The 17,942-nt window shown below is 37.4% G+C and overlaps 1 protein-coding gene across 1 annotated transcript in view; it reads left to right on the top strand.

Annotated features, from left to right (window-relative positions):
• LOC137420657 (uncharacterized) overlaps nucleotides 1–17,942 on the top strand; it is a 71,453-nt gene that overhangs the window by 52,626 nt on the left and 885 nt on the right. Inside the window, exon 2 of the mRNA XM_078772468.1 lies at nucleotides 15,059–16,142. Within this exon, the coding sequence (XP_078628594.1) occupies nucleotides 15,282–16,142 (861 nt within the window). The 5' untranslated portion in view covers nucleotides 15,059–15,281. The remainder of the gene's footprint in view (nucleotides 1–15,058; nucleotides 16,143–17,942) is intronic.

Genomic DNA, 17,942 nt, shown 5'->3' with positions numbered 1-17,942 from the left:
ATTATCTTGGTCGGTTATCCTAAAATTTACTCTGTATATGGTTTTTCCTGACACAGGTAAATAGACAAGATTTTTTGGTTCCATATTAAATTTATAACCAATCGGGGTTGAGTATGCACTGAATGAAAATATTGTATTTGTTCTTATTCCATCGTTATAAGCACCATCAATCAAATCACAATGAATTAATACTGAATTTATACCGGAGGATATTTGGATAACATTATCACTGTAAAACGTCCCGTTATTTTCAATCTTTTTTGAAGAGAAACCCAATAGCTCTCTAAACGAATTTTCAATCGTGAAATCAACTTTATAATTATTTTTAAGTTTAATAGTTGATTTTGAAGTGTGTTTTTGAATATCTATTACCATATTTTTGGGTTCATCACCTTTTTCTTTCATAAGGCGAGAGACCTCAGAAGATATTTGAGAAATCTCGTAAGCTCCGGGTGAAACGGTTATAGTTTTATATTCACTTCCTGGATTATAACTAAACTTGTTGTTTTTCTCTGTGATATTAAAAAGTGTATTATAAGTTTCCATCGACAATAAAGAAGCCTCATATGAGACAAGGGGGTCAAGTTGTAGTGGGTAAGGGAATGAAGCTGTGTAATCACTCGTTGTGAAATTAAAACTAAGAATTGTGCTTCTCATCTTATTTAATATCTAATAAAATATCTTTGTATTGACATTTATTAATTATTTTCATATTCATCAACTGATCTAAAATGGCGGATGCTTCATTAAAACAATTGTTGTTTCCAGCCTTCTTACTACCTTACAACAATAATAACCTATTAACTAATTGTGATGGGTCATTTGGAAGAAAGCTAACACCCGAACCAAGCTTACTTAAAGCATCAATAATATGTTTCTCCTTCTCATTCTTCTTACTTTTACCAGCAACAGAAACTCTATAATCAAGTGCATTTAGTAAATCAATATATACCCTATCTTCCTCTCTTTCCATATCAAGTGGTTCCTCAAAATATTTTGAACCGCTGAATCCGGAGTTTGTTAGAAGAAAAATTAATCTTGGAGTTAATTCAACATTTGGTTGAGCAGAACTTAAGAACACCAATTTATCATTAAATATCAATAACTTTTCTTTCACAAGATGGAACTGTGCTGGTTCTTCTGTTGGAATGAGACCTGCTCTGGTTTTTGAACCCGCCGAATATTCATTGTTTTGAAGAGCTTCCACAACATAATTAGGTGGTTGATTTACCTCAAGTTTCCGAAATAATCCTTCATCATCATATTGTAATTCTCCAAGTTCTTGCTCTGTCATTTCACTAAAATCTTTGATCATTTGAAGTTTTTTTGGAGTAAATTCTACTGTGGGAACTGTAGGTGAGTGTTGAGTTTTCAAAAGTGGTTTAAAGAATTTCTCGTTTTCTTTCAAAGACTTCTTCGCCAGTCAGTTTTTGTCTCCGTTTCTTCTTTATCCCTTCCTGTTGTTTAACAACTTTTGAAACTAATTGTTGATGTTCCTTAAACTTTCTTGCTCTTTCTTCGGCATTCATTTAGTTTTGAAAAATATCATTTAATGAATTGTAAAGGTCAATGGGAAAATGTTCCTTTTCTTCATCATTATAGTAAATGTGTTGAAATAAATCCTTTTCTTTAAATATTTCATCAAATTCTTTATTGGTATTAATACGAGTTGTTATTTCTTCTTCACTAATACTTGTATCTCTGCTTTTCATACGTTTGCGTTGTCTCCTCATCGATATCAAAACCGAATGATAAAATCTTAACTCCATCACCACACAATTGTTTAATAATTTGTCTCATTCCTTCAGGATTAGTTTCTAAAATCCCAAGACCATTAGATTTTACTTTATTTAACTCACTCTTACAATGTGAATATTTTGTAGAACCAAGAGAGACCTCCTCAAATATTTGACCTTCGTTCCTCAATCGCATATGTTCCTCCATTGAAATGTAGTAATAATCTTTCCCTTCTACTTCTCCTGGTCGCTTTGCTCTGGTTGTAGTACTCACAAAACGAATCATAGGGTGTTTAAAAAAAAAAAAACTTACAATCTTTTCATTTTTACTATTCAAGAGTTTAGATTTATGAAAGTTTTTTCCTGAAGCAGATTTACCCACAAGATTAATAATAATAGTTATCATTTATATATGTAATTATGTTTAAAATAAAAATACATCCTTTAATATCTCATCTTGTTTCACAACAATATATTTATATTTTCCAAACGTGTTTCATATAATTTTCAAATTCTTTTTTACTACATAACGTAGAGCAATTATCTCTCCAAATTTTTTTTACATCTATTGAATTTAACTTAGCTTAAATAAAATAAAAGTATTGGCATTGTTTCTTATTGAGCGTCGAGGGAGTTGGAAAATATGACTGACTAAGATAAATACAATTACAAGAAGAATGTCTCCCTCTTGTATAGTAGCTGTCCATTACTGTTTGGTTTCTCTCATTAACACAATCATCAAAGATAACGAGGTTCTTTTTTGATTTATCTAAATCTTGAGGTGAAGGTATATCATCCGTATTATCACTGAGAATACAAGTTATGGGTTTTGGTTTCGATTTTGATTTCTGTGTATCACAAAATAATTGTATTATATCTTCAATATTATAATCATTTAGTTTGTTTTGAAGTTTAAATAAACCGATAATGTCTTCCTTTTTAAGACCCGCATTAAAACCTTGTGATAGTAGTTGATACTCGGGTTGAAAACTTGACTTCGTAAAAATTATTAAATTATCATAATCTAAAAAATTAGGACCAAGGAGCATCTTTAAAAGTAAACAGGTTTTTCCACATCCGCTTGAACCAACTATTAGACATCTCAATGAATTTGGAATGTTTTTATGGTTATTAAATTTTATCTTATTTTCCCAAACGGGTAAAAAATCATTCATTTATATATTTGGAAAACAAGTCATCTAACTTTTTTTGAGCTATTTTAGAAACTCTATATTTTATCCTGAGTTCAGGTTTAATTTCAAAATAATTCATTATTTTATTTATATAGTATCTTGTATTAACATTTCCATTAAAATTATTTTGAATAATAAATATCATTAAACCCTTATACATTTCCTCAATACAAATAGTCTCTTCCCTTGAAAGAAATGGTGTATTATCATCACAATACTTAACATTCATCTCTCTTATTAATCTTGTAAAGTAATTCATTTTTGGTTCTAATTTAAAAGAGATATATTTTTATATATTTTTTATTATCATTAATTAAAATTAAATCACAGAAAATACATTGTTTATATGAACCCTCATTATTAAGCCCTATTCTATCACAAGCCGGACAATTCTCTAATTTATCATATGGAGAGTCTGGAAATTCTAAATATCCTTCAGAACTTATCATATTTATATGGTAAATTTTTACTTAAACTAAACGCAAGTTTATTCATTAATAAATACAATGTTTCAAAGCACAAAAGACAAATTTCAATCAATCTCTACTTGATTCGTAGAATCAACATCCCTTAGTTTGGGGGGATGCTGGTGAAAGATAGAGAAAAATATGTCAAAGATGTTAAATTGAACAAAGATAAATATGGAAATTTTTGGGTAAAACCAGTTATGAAAAATAACATGAGCCCCTCTATTTCATTTAAAGGAAGAGCTCTAACTATACCTGGAAAGACATCCATTAAATAAATCTAACAAAAGTTTCTCCTCTACTCCTGGCAATTTATTCAAAGCTTGAAAAAGTGATCGATCGCGATACTTTGAAAAAGAATGATAAGACCATCAACAATACTCGTGGAGAAATTTGTATTTACTTTAATAATCCAAAGGGTGTAGATATAAGTAAAATGAATGATGTTAATATTTCTGGTGAAATGTCATTTCGTTCTATGATAGTTAGAGATTATTTAAAGATAACTTTTGATATTAAAAATGTAGAGATTGAATCTGTTAATGAAAGAAAGTATATAGATATTGATGGGAATGTTTTTCCTGCTAATTAAATGAGTCATTACAGCAGTGAAGATTTTACTATTTTATTGAACTCGGACGATAGTGATGATAGCATTTCATTGAACTCGGACGATGGTGATGATAGTATTTCATTGAACTCAAATGATAGTTATGATGCTAATAGTTTGTGCTCAAATGATAGTTATGAGAGTAGCTTTATTGATGACTGAGTATGATTCTGAGTATTCATGTGATAGTTATGACTCAGATGATTCTGACTGAAAAAGTGTTTTAGTTTAAGTATAGTTTCATATATAAAAAAATATAAATAAAAAATAAATAAATATAAGCCTTATAATTATAGCCTTATAATTAAGCCTTAAGCTTAAGCTTATAATTAAGCTTATAATTAAGCCTTATAATTAAGCCTTATAAATAAGCCTTATAATTATAAATAAAAATAAAATATTTATAAATATATAAATAAATAAATAAATAAATAAAAAATATATATATATATATAAAAAGCCTGTAAAAAGGCACTTTCTTCTATAAGTGTTTTACTTTAAGCACAGTTTCATCTTTAAAAAAGCGTCCAAAAAGGTGTTTTACTTTAAGTATAATTTTGCTATATAAATATGATCAAAGCAACGTATTGCGACGTTTGTGAACAAGAATATAAACAATACAAAAGACACCTTAAAACTAACAAACACACATTTAATCTACTTCACCTACTATCTCCTATTCAGAAGGAAACAAAACACTGTTCTGCCTGTAATAAAAATATCCTCAAGAAAGGCTTCGAAATCCATCTTAAAACAAATCAACATTTATCAAATTTTATCACAACTAAAAACTCTGATGGTGCATTCAAAGGACATATTAAAATAAGAGTCTAACTTCAAACCTCCTGAACCAGAGTCTATAGTTGATGCTGTAGAAATAGTTAAACCTGCTGTTCAAACGTTGATTGAAAAAACACTAAAAGAAATGAAACCACTTAAATTTTATATGGGAGTAAAATTAGAAATGACAAAGGACAAAGGAGTTATAGATACACCATACATGAGAACTGAGCCACACTTTATATCTTCATATCAAGATCTTAAAACATCAGGAGTCTATGATGAACTTATTAAACAAGAGCAAGATGTGGATAATTCAATCGTAGGAAGTGGATTCAATATAGGAAAAATTATTTACATAGACATTCATATTCTTAAATCAGATCCTCTAAAAGCTTCTTCTTACATTGATTTACCCAGTGTTATCAAAAATAGAAAAGCAGTTATCAATATCAAAAATAAAGACAATAAATGTTTTCTCTGGTCTATTCTAGCACACTTACATCCTCCACATTTTCATGATGAAAGAGTATCTCATTATAAAAAATATGAGAATACATTAAATACGAAAGATCTAAAGTTTCCGATGACTTTAAATGATATTCCTAAATTTGACAAGTTGAATAATTTATCAGTTAATGTTTATGGTCTAACAGAAACAAACAACATTCAGGTTTTAAAGCTTTCTGACAATTGTAAACAAACTCATATTAATCTTCTATATTTTAATTCAGACGAAAATTCACATTATACATCCATCAAAGATATTACAAAATTAATAAAACCACAAGTATGTAAAAGAACAAATAAAATATATATTTGTATGCGTTGTCTTAACTTCTTCCATACACAAGAAAGATTAGATAAACATTCAAATTATTGTGGTGAACATAAATCAACGGTAATCAACATGCCTAAAAAAGGCTCAAAGATCACATTCAAAGATGAAAAGAAAACAATAAAACATCCATTTGTTATATATGCTGATTTTGAAAGTATTTTAGAAAAAATTGATACTGCTTCTCCAGATCCAAAAGAATCATACACAAATAAATATCAAAAACATACTCCTTGTGGTTTTTGTTATTATATCAAATCATCCGTTCGTGATGAATATAACAAGTTAGAGATGTATAGAGGCTCAAATACCCCAGAGGAGTTTGTGAAACGACTAGAAAAAGACTGTGTTCGATTAACCAAGATAATGAGAGAAACCAATAAACCAATGTCCTTAACAAGTAAAGAAAAAAGAGAATTTAGACAGCCAAAGGCTGCCTGTCATATTTGTGAGAAGAAAATTGGTAAAGGTCTAAAGGTTAGAGACCATTGTCATCTCGCTGGTAAATATAGAGGTCCGGCTCATCAATGTTGTAATATTAATTATCAACTCCCCTCTTTCATTCCTGTTTTTCTTCATAACAACGCTCATTATGATACACATCTATTTATCAAGGAACTCTCAAAGACTTCTGTAAGTATCTCAGCAATTCCAAACACGGATCAGAAATACATTTCATTCACAAAAACAATTCACACATCTCCTATTACTCATATTAGATTTCTTGATACATTTAAATTCATGGCAAGTCCATTGGCTAACTTGGTTCAAAATCTAAAAGAGTTTCCATGTCTTTCAGAGTATTTTTCAGATAAAGATTTACTAACACAAAAGGGAATTTACCCCTATGACTATATGGACTCATTTGAGAGATTCAATGAAACACAACTTCCTTTAAAAGAAAATTTCTATTACAAATTAAATAATAGTCATATATCTGATAAAGATTATGTACATGCACAAAATGTTTGGAAAAAATATAACATTAAGAATCTTGGTGAGTATCACGATTTGTACCTCAAAACTGATGTGCTTTTGTTGGCTGATGTGTTTGAGGCTTTCAGAACAATCTGTCATTCTGGATATGGATTGGATCCTGCTCACTATTACACTGCTCCTGGATTGGCTTGGAGCGCGATGTTGAAAATGACAAAACAAGCTTTGGATTTAATAACCGATGTTGATATGCTTTTGATGATTGAAAAGGCAAAGAGAGGAGGAATTTCACAAGTCTGTTCAAAGAGATATGCTAAAGCAAATAACAAGTACATTCCAAATTATGATCCATCGGTAGAGAGCTCCTACTTGATGTATTGTGATGCAAACAACCTGTATGGCTGGGCAATGTCTCAGGCTCTTCCTTATGGAAAACTTAGATGGGTAAAGGAAAAAGATTACAAAAAGGTTTTACAAGATGTATGTATCTCTACACGAAAAGAATTGGATGATTCAAAGGTTGGTTATTATTTTGAGGTCGATTTGAAATATCCAGAGGAACTCCATAACCTACACAAAGATCTCCCATTTGCTTGTGAAAAGGAAAGTCCAAAGAAGGAGTGGTTAAGTGATTATCAACAATCATTTAATATAGGTGAATCAACAGAAAAATTACTTACTACATTATATAACAAGAAAAATTATGTTCTACACCAAAGAAATTTGTGACAATATTTATCAAAAGGTCTAAGAGTAGAGAAGATTCATAGGGTTCTAAAGTTCAAGCAAAGTCATTGGTTAAAGGGGTACATTGATTTTAATACACAAAGAAGAACAGAGTCAAAAACAGATTTTGAGAAAGACTTTTATAAATTGATGAATAATGCGGTCTTTGGTAAGACCATGGAAAATGTGAGGAAAAGACAAAATATCAGACTATCAACATCTTGGAAACAAGCATCAAAATTAATTAATAGACCGAGTTTTACTAGAGCTGAGGTCTTTACTGAGAACTTTTGTGCGATCCATTTGATTAAAGAGAGTATTGAAATGGACAAACCTATTTATATTGGAACATCAATTCTTGATTTATCAAAGTCATTAATGTATGATTACTTTTATAATAACTTGAGGAATAAATATCAAAATGATGTTAATCTACTTTATATGGATACAGATAGTTTTATTTTACAAATTAATACTGATGATGTTTATTCAGACATGAAAAAGGACATTAATATCTATGACACTAGTAATTACAGTCCAGAGAGTGAGTTGTTCTCTTCTAAAAATAAAAAGATGATTGGAAAGTTTAAGGATGAATTAGGAGGAAATGTCATGAGTGAATTTGTGGGATTGAGGTCTAAGGCTTATGCTTATAAATACATTGTGAATAACGTTGAAAAAACTGATAAGAAGTTAAAAGGTGTAAAGAAAAATGTTATTAAAGAAACAATAAACTTTAAGGATTATTATAACTGTTTAACAACAAAGAAAGAAGAGTTTAGAAAGATTAATGGAATAAGAAGTTATAAACATAAATTATATTCAGAAGAGGTGAATAAGAAAGCATTGGGGGCTTTTGATGATGAGAGGTTTATTTTAGAAAATGGAATTGATAGTCTCCCTTATGGTTATATAAGTATATAAGTGATAAGTTAAAAAAGGGGGGGTTAGGGATTTTAACGGGCTACCGCCGCCTTTTTACTATTATATAAATGATAGAACCAAGTACCAACCAGACTAAAGAGTGGAGGTGTAATCAACCTTGGTATATAAATGGTAAACATAACGAATGTGAAAAATATCAAATAGGTATAATTGAAAAGACAACTGGTAAAAAAATTTACAAAACAAATAAGATAATTAATTTAAATACCGGTGAATTGGGTAAAAAAGATGGAAATATTTTTGAGTGGACGGAAAACTTTGATGGTTGTCAGGAAAATATATACTTTAATTTAAAAATGGTATGTGGCACTGGAGGCGCTCAAACAAGAACATTGAGGGAGGTTTACCATTTTATCTTAGCTCAGTTAAAATATCTTAATAAAGAACCAAACTCAAACATCTTTTTTGTTAATATATTAGATGGTGAAGGGAGTGGCAAGATAATTAAATTATTTCCCACGCATAAACAAATATTTGTAGGATCAATGTTTGAGTGGTCTACTCGGGATCATTGATAGTAAGAGTACCATAAGACCAAGGGAGAATCATTGTTTGAGTATCAAAAGGCTAAAAGGTTCGTAAAGAGGTGAGAAGAAAATTAACATGGAAGTGAATGGGTCGATGTTTGAGTGGGTCAAAGATAATCTGCCAGATGATATGTAGAAGAAGGATTATAGGTCTATAAGAGAAAACAAATATTTGTAGTGTTTGAGTGGTCTAATGAACAACATTAAGGATAGGTACTATAGACAAAAGGTTCATAAAGATGAGGGTGGGAGAAATAGAGGTGTTAATGGGCAATGAGGTTAAGAGGAAAATTAACATGTAAGTCAATGGGAAAATGAGTGTGTCCCAGAAGCAACATATATACACTACTCGTGATGTTCCATTCCCGCCGCCAGACTGATTCGCTCAGAGCGATCACGTGATGTTCCATCCCGTCACACGTCACTTCACCTTTTATGCGATCGTGTTTTGTATCGATTTTGTGCGATATGAATTAAATGTCTTTGAAACAGCTGTGAAACGTCTTTCCACAACCCTTCCGTAACCGATTGGAGCAGTTTCTTGCCGCACAAAACGAGATCCGCAAAGCGAGTTGGTCGAGTCATGCTGACCAAGATGGCGACACGGCGGCTTCACTTTTCACGGAGTATGAGCGTTCTATATATTTTCAATTCAGTGAGCCCGTGAATTGTGGCATAGACATGACCATTGGGCCTTCACGGTGTAATTTGTGCGAGGCTTTTGTCCGAGTGAGCTTGAGTCGAGAGGGCGAATGTACGGGTTGGGAATGTTCGGGTCTCCCTTCCCCCGCCAGGCAACGCCGGGTAAGACAACTGAAGGCGAGATGGGATAAATCTGTGCATGAGAGAGATCAGTTTGCTTTGGAAGAATTCCCAGGAAGAATTGATGTCAGAGGCAGTGGAGATGGGAGACCAATCCAGACGATTGATGGCTGCTTGAAGACCGTCCCAGTCGGCCTGAGTGAAATGCCAGACTCGCCGATGCTGAGGAGGCTCTCTGAGAATGGCCAGAGAGATGTCCACTTTGACAAGCACATGATCAGAAGAACCGATTGGAGCAGAAGAAGAGCAGCAGACATTAGCAGGGAAGTTAGTCATAACCAAGTCTAGAAGAGAAGATACTCCATTGGCTGAGATCCGGGTCGGGAAATTGACAGATTGTGTCAATCCCAGTGAGTCACAGAAGTCCTTTGCTGAGGTGCCATGACTGGTGAGAGAGGAACCCACACCCAACCAGGTGGCATGATGACAATTGAAGTCACCACATATGAGGAAGAGAGAGTTGGGATGAGTGGATAGAAGTTGGTCCATGTTGTCAGACAGTGAAATGTAGATGGAGTCATCACTGTTTGGGGGACGGTCCAGAACACATATGAACAAAAGGTGGGAGCGGAGAGGAAGCCGTAGCCAGAGGTACTCCTGGGGGTGAGGAGGAGAGAGGGCAGTGCACGGAGAGTGAGGAAGAGAGTTTTTGATAAAGATAGCCACCCCACCACCAGGCCAAGGCTCAGGTCTATCATACCGGAGGAGGGAGTAACCAGGAAGAGATATTAAGGAATCAGAGACATCTTGAAGGAGGAAAGTCTCTGTTAAGCAGATCAAGTCTGGATTGTCAGAAGCAACCTGTATGGAGAGATCAGTCAGGTTTGAGCGAAGGCCCCGGATGTTTGAGGTCCATACCGTTAATGAAGAGAGAGGGGGAGCATCGGGTACAGGACAGGGGAGGGGAGGAGTAGGGTAAGATGAAGGATGAGAGGGGGAGGTAGGGAGAGCAGTTGTTAGTGTGTCAGCGATTGCAGAAGAGTTCCAAGAAAGGGAAGGATGAGGAGGATGAAAGGTTTGAAGGTGAAGGGATGAGGCACAGAGAGGGGTTGTTTGAGGGGGGGCAGAGGAAAGAAGAAGGTTGGGGGGGGGGGTGGAGGTATGAGATAGAAGGGAGACGAAGTGGGGAGGAGGCAGCTTTGAGGAGGAGGGGGGAGGAGGGAGAATTGGAGAGGAATGGTATGGGGGGAGATTTGAATGGGAGGGGTTGGGGGGGAGTTTTGAAGGGGAGGAGTGAGGGGGGAGTTTAGGAGGGGAAGGGCAAGGGGGGAGTTCAGGAGTGGAAGGGCAAGGGGGGAGTTCAGGAGTGGAGGGGTAGGGGGGGAGTTTAAGAGTGGCGGGGCAAGGGGGGAGTTTAGGAGTGTAGGTGCAAGGGGAGGGATTTGGATGGGAGGGGCAAGAGGGGAGTTTAGAAAGTGGATGATTAATGAAAGACGAACATTGAAAACAAATTGGGTTTGTTGTGATTTTCAAGTTAGCAATCCGGTTCAGAATGATGGAGGAGGGATGGAATGAATGTGAATTTAGACCATGTAGTGAGGGAGACGTATAAGATATTGAATTTCTTTTTTTTGAGGTGGAATGAGTTGGAGAGGAAATTGAGAAAAGCCTTTTAAATAGGAAGAAAAACAGCGTGTTGTAAAATACCACTGAGTAAAACACTGAAGGGGAAAGGTTATACATATTTAAATAATATTTAAACAGAACCGTGAACAATCTTATGTGCACAAAAATACCAACGGGGGGAGAGCCGAGAGGGACCACCACGAGTCACGTGAAGAGGATATTGAAGATCAAGGATAGAGGGAGGCAGCCCGATGCAGGGTTGCTGCATGTGTATGGGCAAAAGAAGAAGGCAGCAAGGAGAGCTGTGGATAAGGTGAGGAATGATATGGAAGATGAGGTGTACAATAAGTTGGAAGAGGATGGTGGGAGGAAGATGGTCTATAAATTGACTCGTGACAGGTTGTTGTTGTTTTTGTATACAAAGTCGAGGCTCGTGTAAGAGCAACACATAAAACACAAACACAATAAAACAAACTAAAAGGAGCGGGAGACAAGAGACGGAGAATGAGGGAAGCACAACAAAGGTTGAGAACAGGGAAAGTGTGGAAGGGTGGGGCTGGGAGAGGGAAACGGTATAAAACAAATGGACACGACTAGGACTTTCTGGAAAGAAAAACGGAATTTGAAAAAGGTGAATTTTGGGTGGATTGACAGGGGTAGAAAATATCAAGGTTCTGGATGGGAGAAGATAAGAGATAATGGTGAACAGCTGTTTTGAAGAGTTGGAGGGAGGAGTGGGATTGAAGAGAATGAGGGAGTTACAGAGGTGGGAAACAGAGGAATGAAAGAGTGAAGGTGAGGAGAGAGTGTTGCTTTTGGCAGTTTTACCACAAAATATTTGGGGGACAGGGCACAGAGCAGGGGGTGCAAGGCAGGAGAGGAGCTGGTAGAAGACAGAAAGACCAACAACCTGCCTGCGGTGAGAGAGTGAATGGCCCTCAGAATCGGCTTCATCGCGGGAGATTCCAATGATTCTAAAAGCCTTGTTTACGACAGCGTGAAGAGGGTCTCGGTGTGAGGCAGGAGCACCAGCCCAGAGAGGACAGCAGTATTCCATCAAGCTGTGGATAAAGGCTTTTATGTGGTGAGGAGCTCAGGTGAGCCAAGAAAGGACTTCGCACGATGGAAGATGCCCAGTCGGCAACTGGTTTTCGAGGCCAGCTTGGAAATTTGGTTTTCCCAGGAAAGATCATGGCAGATAGTGAGACTCACAAGCTTGAGTGACGGAACTTCTTCGAGAATTGTTGAGAAAGTAGATTGGAGGGTTGTCCAGACGGTCTTTTCGGAGAGACATCGTGAGAGTGTGAGATTTGTCAGGATTGAAAGACATGTTCCACTTGTTTGATCAGTTTGCGATTTTGTCCAGATCTGCAGAGAGTGAGGAGGCATGTTCTGATGCATGAAGAGGCATGCATGTTGAGGCATTCAGGATTGAAAGACATGTTCCACTTGTTTGACCAGTTTGTGATTTTGTCCAGGTCTGGAAAGAGTGAAGAAGCTGCCGACTGCTGATATGAGGGTTGAGATATGGAGCGGCAGAGAGTGGAGTCATCAGCAAAGAGATATAGAGGATTTTGTCGAGAGTCGGAGAGATCATTGATGAAGACCAGAAAAAGCACAGGGCCCAGAACACTGCCTTGGGGAACTCCAGCCTGGACAGGAAGGAGAGATGAAAGAATTCCATTTGGAGCCACATCTTGACTACAACAGGAGAAAGGAGGAGAGGAAGCCATGCATGTAGATATTCATGGATACCATAAGAGGAGACTTTGGTGAGCAGAGCAGGGTGCCAGACCGTATCGAAGGTACGAAATATGTCAAGGGAGACGGCTGATTTCCTGTTTGTCATTGAGGACCTCCATCCATTGTTGAGACAGCAGAAACAGCATGTCTAAAGTAGAGTGGTCAGAATGGTCTGAATCCAAATTGATGAACAGAGATAAAGCCATTGGAGAAAAGGAAGGATTTAATATCAGAAGCGATGATGGATTATTGCCCAATCACAATGAATTTGACCTCACAACGATGTTAAGCAAGTGCTAAGACTTTACAGATAATTGAACGACATTTGGGCAGACGGCACAACAACAAATATGAACAGTATCACAGCCAGCAGCGGCATTCAACTCGTTGCTGAAGAGTTGTTTTCACTGCTGTAAAATAGCGGCGGCCGTCGCTAACAGGAATTAACCCAAAGTTGCGTCCACTCAGAGAGTACAATAAGAAGAGGACTCAGGAATTAACCCAAAGTTGCGTCCACTCATAGAGAGTAAAACAAGAAGAGGACTAGAACGCCACTCTGACGTCGACCGATATGCCTCCACCCACATTATTAAATCATTATACATACTTGTACCAAGTTTGATTTAAATCCCTTAAGCTCTTCTCAAGTATCACATTTTTACCTGACATGACCTCTGACCAGTTTACCCCAAAATCGAATCAGTTAATCTTTACATCATTATACATACATGTACAAAGTTTGAATTTGATCCCTTCAATCGTTCTCAAGTAATATACCTATTAGACTCTGACCTTTGACCTCTAGAACCCAAAATCAAATCGGTTCATCTTTGCATCAAAATGCATACTGGTACTAACTTTGGTCAAAACTCCATCACTGGTTCATATGTTATCGTGGTAAAAGGATTTTAATCTTCCATGACCTCTGACCCTTGACCCCAAATATAATCAGTTCATCTTTATATTATACATACCTGCACCAAGTTTGACTTGGATCCCTTCAGCCATTCTCAAGTTATCAACCTATCAGAGACTTTGACCTTTGCCATATTGACCCCAAATTCAAATCAGTTCATCTTTGCATCATAATATATACTTGTACAAACTTTGGTCAAAATCCCATCACTAGTTGACAAGTTATCAGAGTGAAAGGATTTTCATCTAACATGACCTCATGACTTGATGGTCCTCTAACATGACCTAAGGTTGAGATGGTTTGGTCATGTGTTGAGGAAGGATGAAAGTGACTGGTTGAGAAGAATGATGGAAATGAATGTAGAAGGAAGTAGAGGACGGGGAAGACCGAGAAAGACTTGGCTAAAGATGGTGGAAGAAGAAATGCGGGCGAGGGGGTTAACAAGGAGAGATGCAGAAAATAGGGCAAAATGGAGAAGATTGTCATGGGGACCGCAAGGCTAACCCCCGCTCTAGCAGGGAAAATGGCCTTAAAATGCATGTTGTTGTATGACCTCTGACCATTGAACTTCGACCTTGTGACCCTAAAAGCTAATCATTTGATCTTCACTTTATTATCCATACCTGCACCAGGTTTGACTTGGATCTCTTCAGCCATTCTCAAGTTATCAACCTATCAGAGACTTTGACCTTTGCCATATTGACCCCAAAATCAAATCAGTTCATCTTTGCATCATTGTACAAACTTTCGTCAAAATCCCATCACGAGTTGACAAGTTATCAGAGTGAAAGGATTTTCATCTAACATGACCTCTGACCATTGAACTTTGACCTTGTGACCCTAAAAGCTAATCAGTTAATCTTCACTTTATTATACATGCCTGCACCAAGTTTGACTTGGATCCCTTCAGCTGTTCTCAAGTTATGGTAGAAACGAAAACCTATCACGGACGGACGGACAGTCGGATGGGCAACCCCGAAAACATAATGCCTCCAGCGGCTTCTTAAAGTCGCATCAACAATGGACCTGCCAATGGGCATTTTGGAGTGGTGTGGAGGGGTTTTGCATGTTTGTAGATTTTAAAGCATTAGGATGAAAAGAAGAAGTAACAATAAAATCATGGACTGCATGTTTCAATGACGTTTTCTGTCATGATCAACCTATCCCCAGGAAGGGCAGGCAAAAATTTAAAAATATGGATTAAAAGCACAGATTGTTTATCAGCCTCACATTTTGACCTTGTACCATTGCAGAATCTGAAAGTGGTCAAATGAAAAGAATGTGCAAAACGGAAACAAAAGCTTGAGAGAGAGTGCACGGAGAAGATGATGAGTAAATTGGTTGTGGAGCTGGCTCTGACACCGCTAAAACCTGCAGGAAAGCAATCACTGGGGCATCAAGAAATGCAGAATAAGTCTACATCAGCCTGGACATACCACACGCTAGAAAAAAATCCCTGAAGAATCGCAGGGCATTATGATGGAGGATAAGTATATAAAGTATGAAGAAAAAGTACAGGCAGACGAAGATAGCAACATGGCGATAAATAAAGGATGGAAAGAAAAGGCACTAAAACGAGTCAAAGGGGATTTCAGAAGGAAAAGCTCTTTCAACGCCAATACTTCCTTGGATTTCAAGAATGAATTTGAGTCAAAGGTAGAAATCTATACATCTGAAAGAAAATTTCAGTGCATGGAGATGATGAGAAAAAGTGAAGAACTTGTGGAGCTGGCTGGTATACCAGAACCACCTGCAGGAAAGCGATTGCTGGAGAATCGTGAAGAGCACAATGGTGAGTCTGCACCAGACTGGACGTACCCCACACTGGAAACGATCATTGAAGAATCGAACAGCATTGTGGAAGATGAGGATGAGGATGAGAAGCATGAAAGAGTGCAGGTAAACTCCAGCATGACGATAAATAAAAGATGGAAAGAAAAAGTACCAAACGGAGTTAAAAGGGACTTCAGAAGGAAAAGCTCTTTTAACACAAAGAATTACTTGGATTTCAACAATGAAGTCGAGTCAAATGTAGAAATCTATACACCAGAAAGAAAGCTTCAAAAAAACGACTTTAAAAATGAACAAATGCAACCCGTGGACAGAGAAGGTATCGATGGCCGAGCAGTTGAGGGGAAAAGCAAAGAGGTTGAACAGGACGACCATTCTTCGATCGATGACACGCAAAGTGTCGATAAAACGTATTCTTCTGCCGAGAGAGGACTCTCGCTTTTCTGCCTGTCTCCACTGGCAAATGCATCTTTTGACCGGTCAAAGACTCCTGGCATCAAGTGGAAGCGACAGAAGTGCAAGACAAGGCAGAGAACAAAACAAAAGGTACGTGATGCAATTTTGCTTTGAATGTTGCACAGCAAACACGATTAGCTTTCGTCCAACGGAAGAACACAGAATACATCCTTGACTGCAGTACTAACAACAACAACAAATAACAGGCATTTTAAGGCCATTTTCCCTGCAAGAGCGGGGGTTAGCCTTGCGGTCCCCATGACAATCTTCTCCATTTTGCCCTATTTTCTGCATCTCCCCTTGTTAACCCCCTTGCCCGCATTTCTTCTTCGACCATCTTTAGCCAAGTCTTTCTCGGTCTTTCCCGTCCTCTACTTCCTTCCACATTCATTTCCATCACTCTTCTCAACCAGTCACTTTCATCCTTAACACATGACCAAACCATCTCAACCTGTTCCTCTTCACAGCATCAATCACAGGCTCTATTCCCATCATCTTTCACAATTCATCATTTGTCTTCCTCTCTCTCAACTATACTCCAAACATCCACCGAACCATTCGCATTTCCACCCTTTCCAGACTTCGTTGCTGCTCGACGTTCATTACCCATGTCTCGCTCCCATAAATCATAACACTTCTCACACATGCAGCATACACCTTTCCCTTCAGCTTTAACGACACTCCCCTTCTCGCCAGCACGACACTCAGTTCCCGAAACTTCTTCCATGCATATCTCTCTAGCAACCGTTGCCGAGTCTGATCCACTTTCTCCATTCAGCATGTCTCCTAGGTAACAAAATGTTTTCACACCTTCCAGCTTCACACCGTCTCCAAGATCCAACTTAACATTTCCTCCATCTGTAGCTCCCTCTGTGCACACCTTACACTTGAATGTAGCTGCCACACTGGTTAATGACCCTCTCAAACCACTACATTTTTGATGAACCCACTCAGCGCACATTGTACATTGAATGGAATTCACTCCGACACCCTTCCTGCACACAGCCCACGGCCACTTCCCAGTTCTTTCCACCTCACCACATGCTTTACCACTTGCCATCACCTTCGTTTTTTCCGATATTCACCTTCAGACCTTTTGTCTCCATGTCTCCAGACCGTAGTATTAACCATGCAAAAAAATGTAAACTATGACATGAAAGTACCAAGAGGCACTATGAAGGTCTGGGAACAAAATACTCACAATATTTAATTGGTTTTGGTTAAATTTAGAATTTTTCAATATTCCGATTCCGATGCCCCAAACTCTGTTGCGGAGCGTCAGTGCTGCTGAAGAAGTTTCTTAGCAAGGGTTATACCGGGTGGTTTGCCATTGCCTTCCCAGGAGAAATTTGTTCATGGTGCTGGCGATACCTCGCATACTCCTCGTGGAGGACTCAGTGGGATCTTTAACGTCCACCAGCTTATGTCGGCAGATGGGATGTCCAGTTTAATGTCCATCCTAGGGATGGCACACACATTGAGGAATCATCCTGATTTTTCAATATATCAGTGCATGTACTTGGAAAAAACAAACAAAAAAAACCCCCCTTGATTATATATTGAACCACAACGGCACTTGGTAGAGAGCATACCTCCACCAAACTAAACAGTTTACGTTTTGTATCCCACTGATCGGCCGGATCTGGATCTTCACCAAAATCGAATCAATTTGTCCTCGTCACACACCCAACCTGTCCGCCAAGATTCATCCAAATATGTCCATAACTGAGATTTTGTGCTCAGACAAACGGGTGAAAACATAATCTTCGGTGGCGGAGGTTTAAAAAACAAACGGTCTGCATATGTCTCAGACTATGATCTCTTTTTGAGAAATAACTCCGCTCAAAGTAATTGAAAAACAAACAAACTAGAACGCCACTCAGTAGAGCG

Source organism: Myxine glutinosa, chromosome 2 (assembly GCF_964187855.1).
Source record: "Myxine glutinosa chromosome 2, kmMyxGlut1.1, whole genome shotgun sequence".
NCBI lineage: Eukaryota > Metazoa > Chordata > Myxini > Myxiniformes > Myxinidae > Myxine > Myxine glutinosa.
The sequence above is the reverse complement of the archived record's forward strand: the minus strand, read 5'-3'. Positions and strand labels throughout refer to the sequence as shown.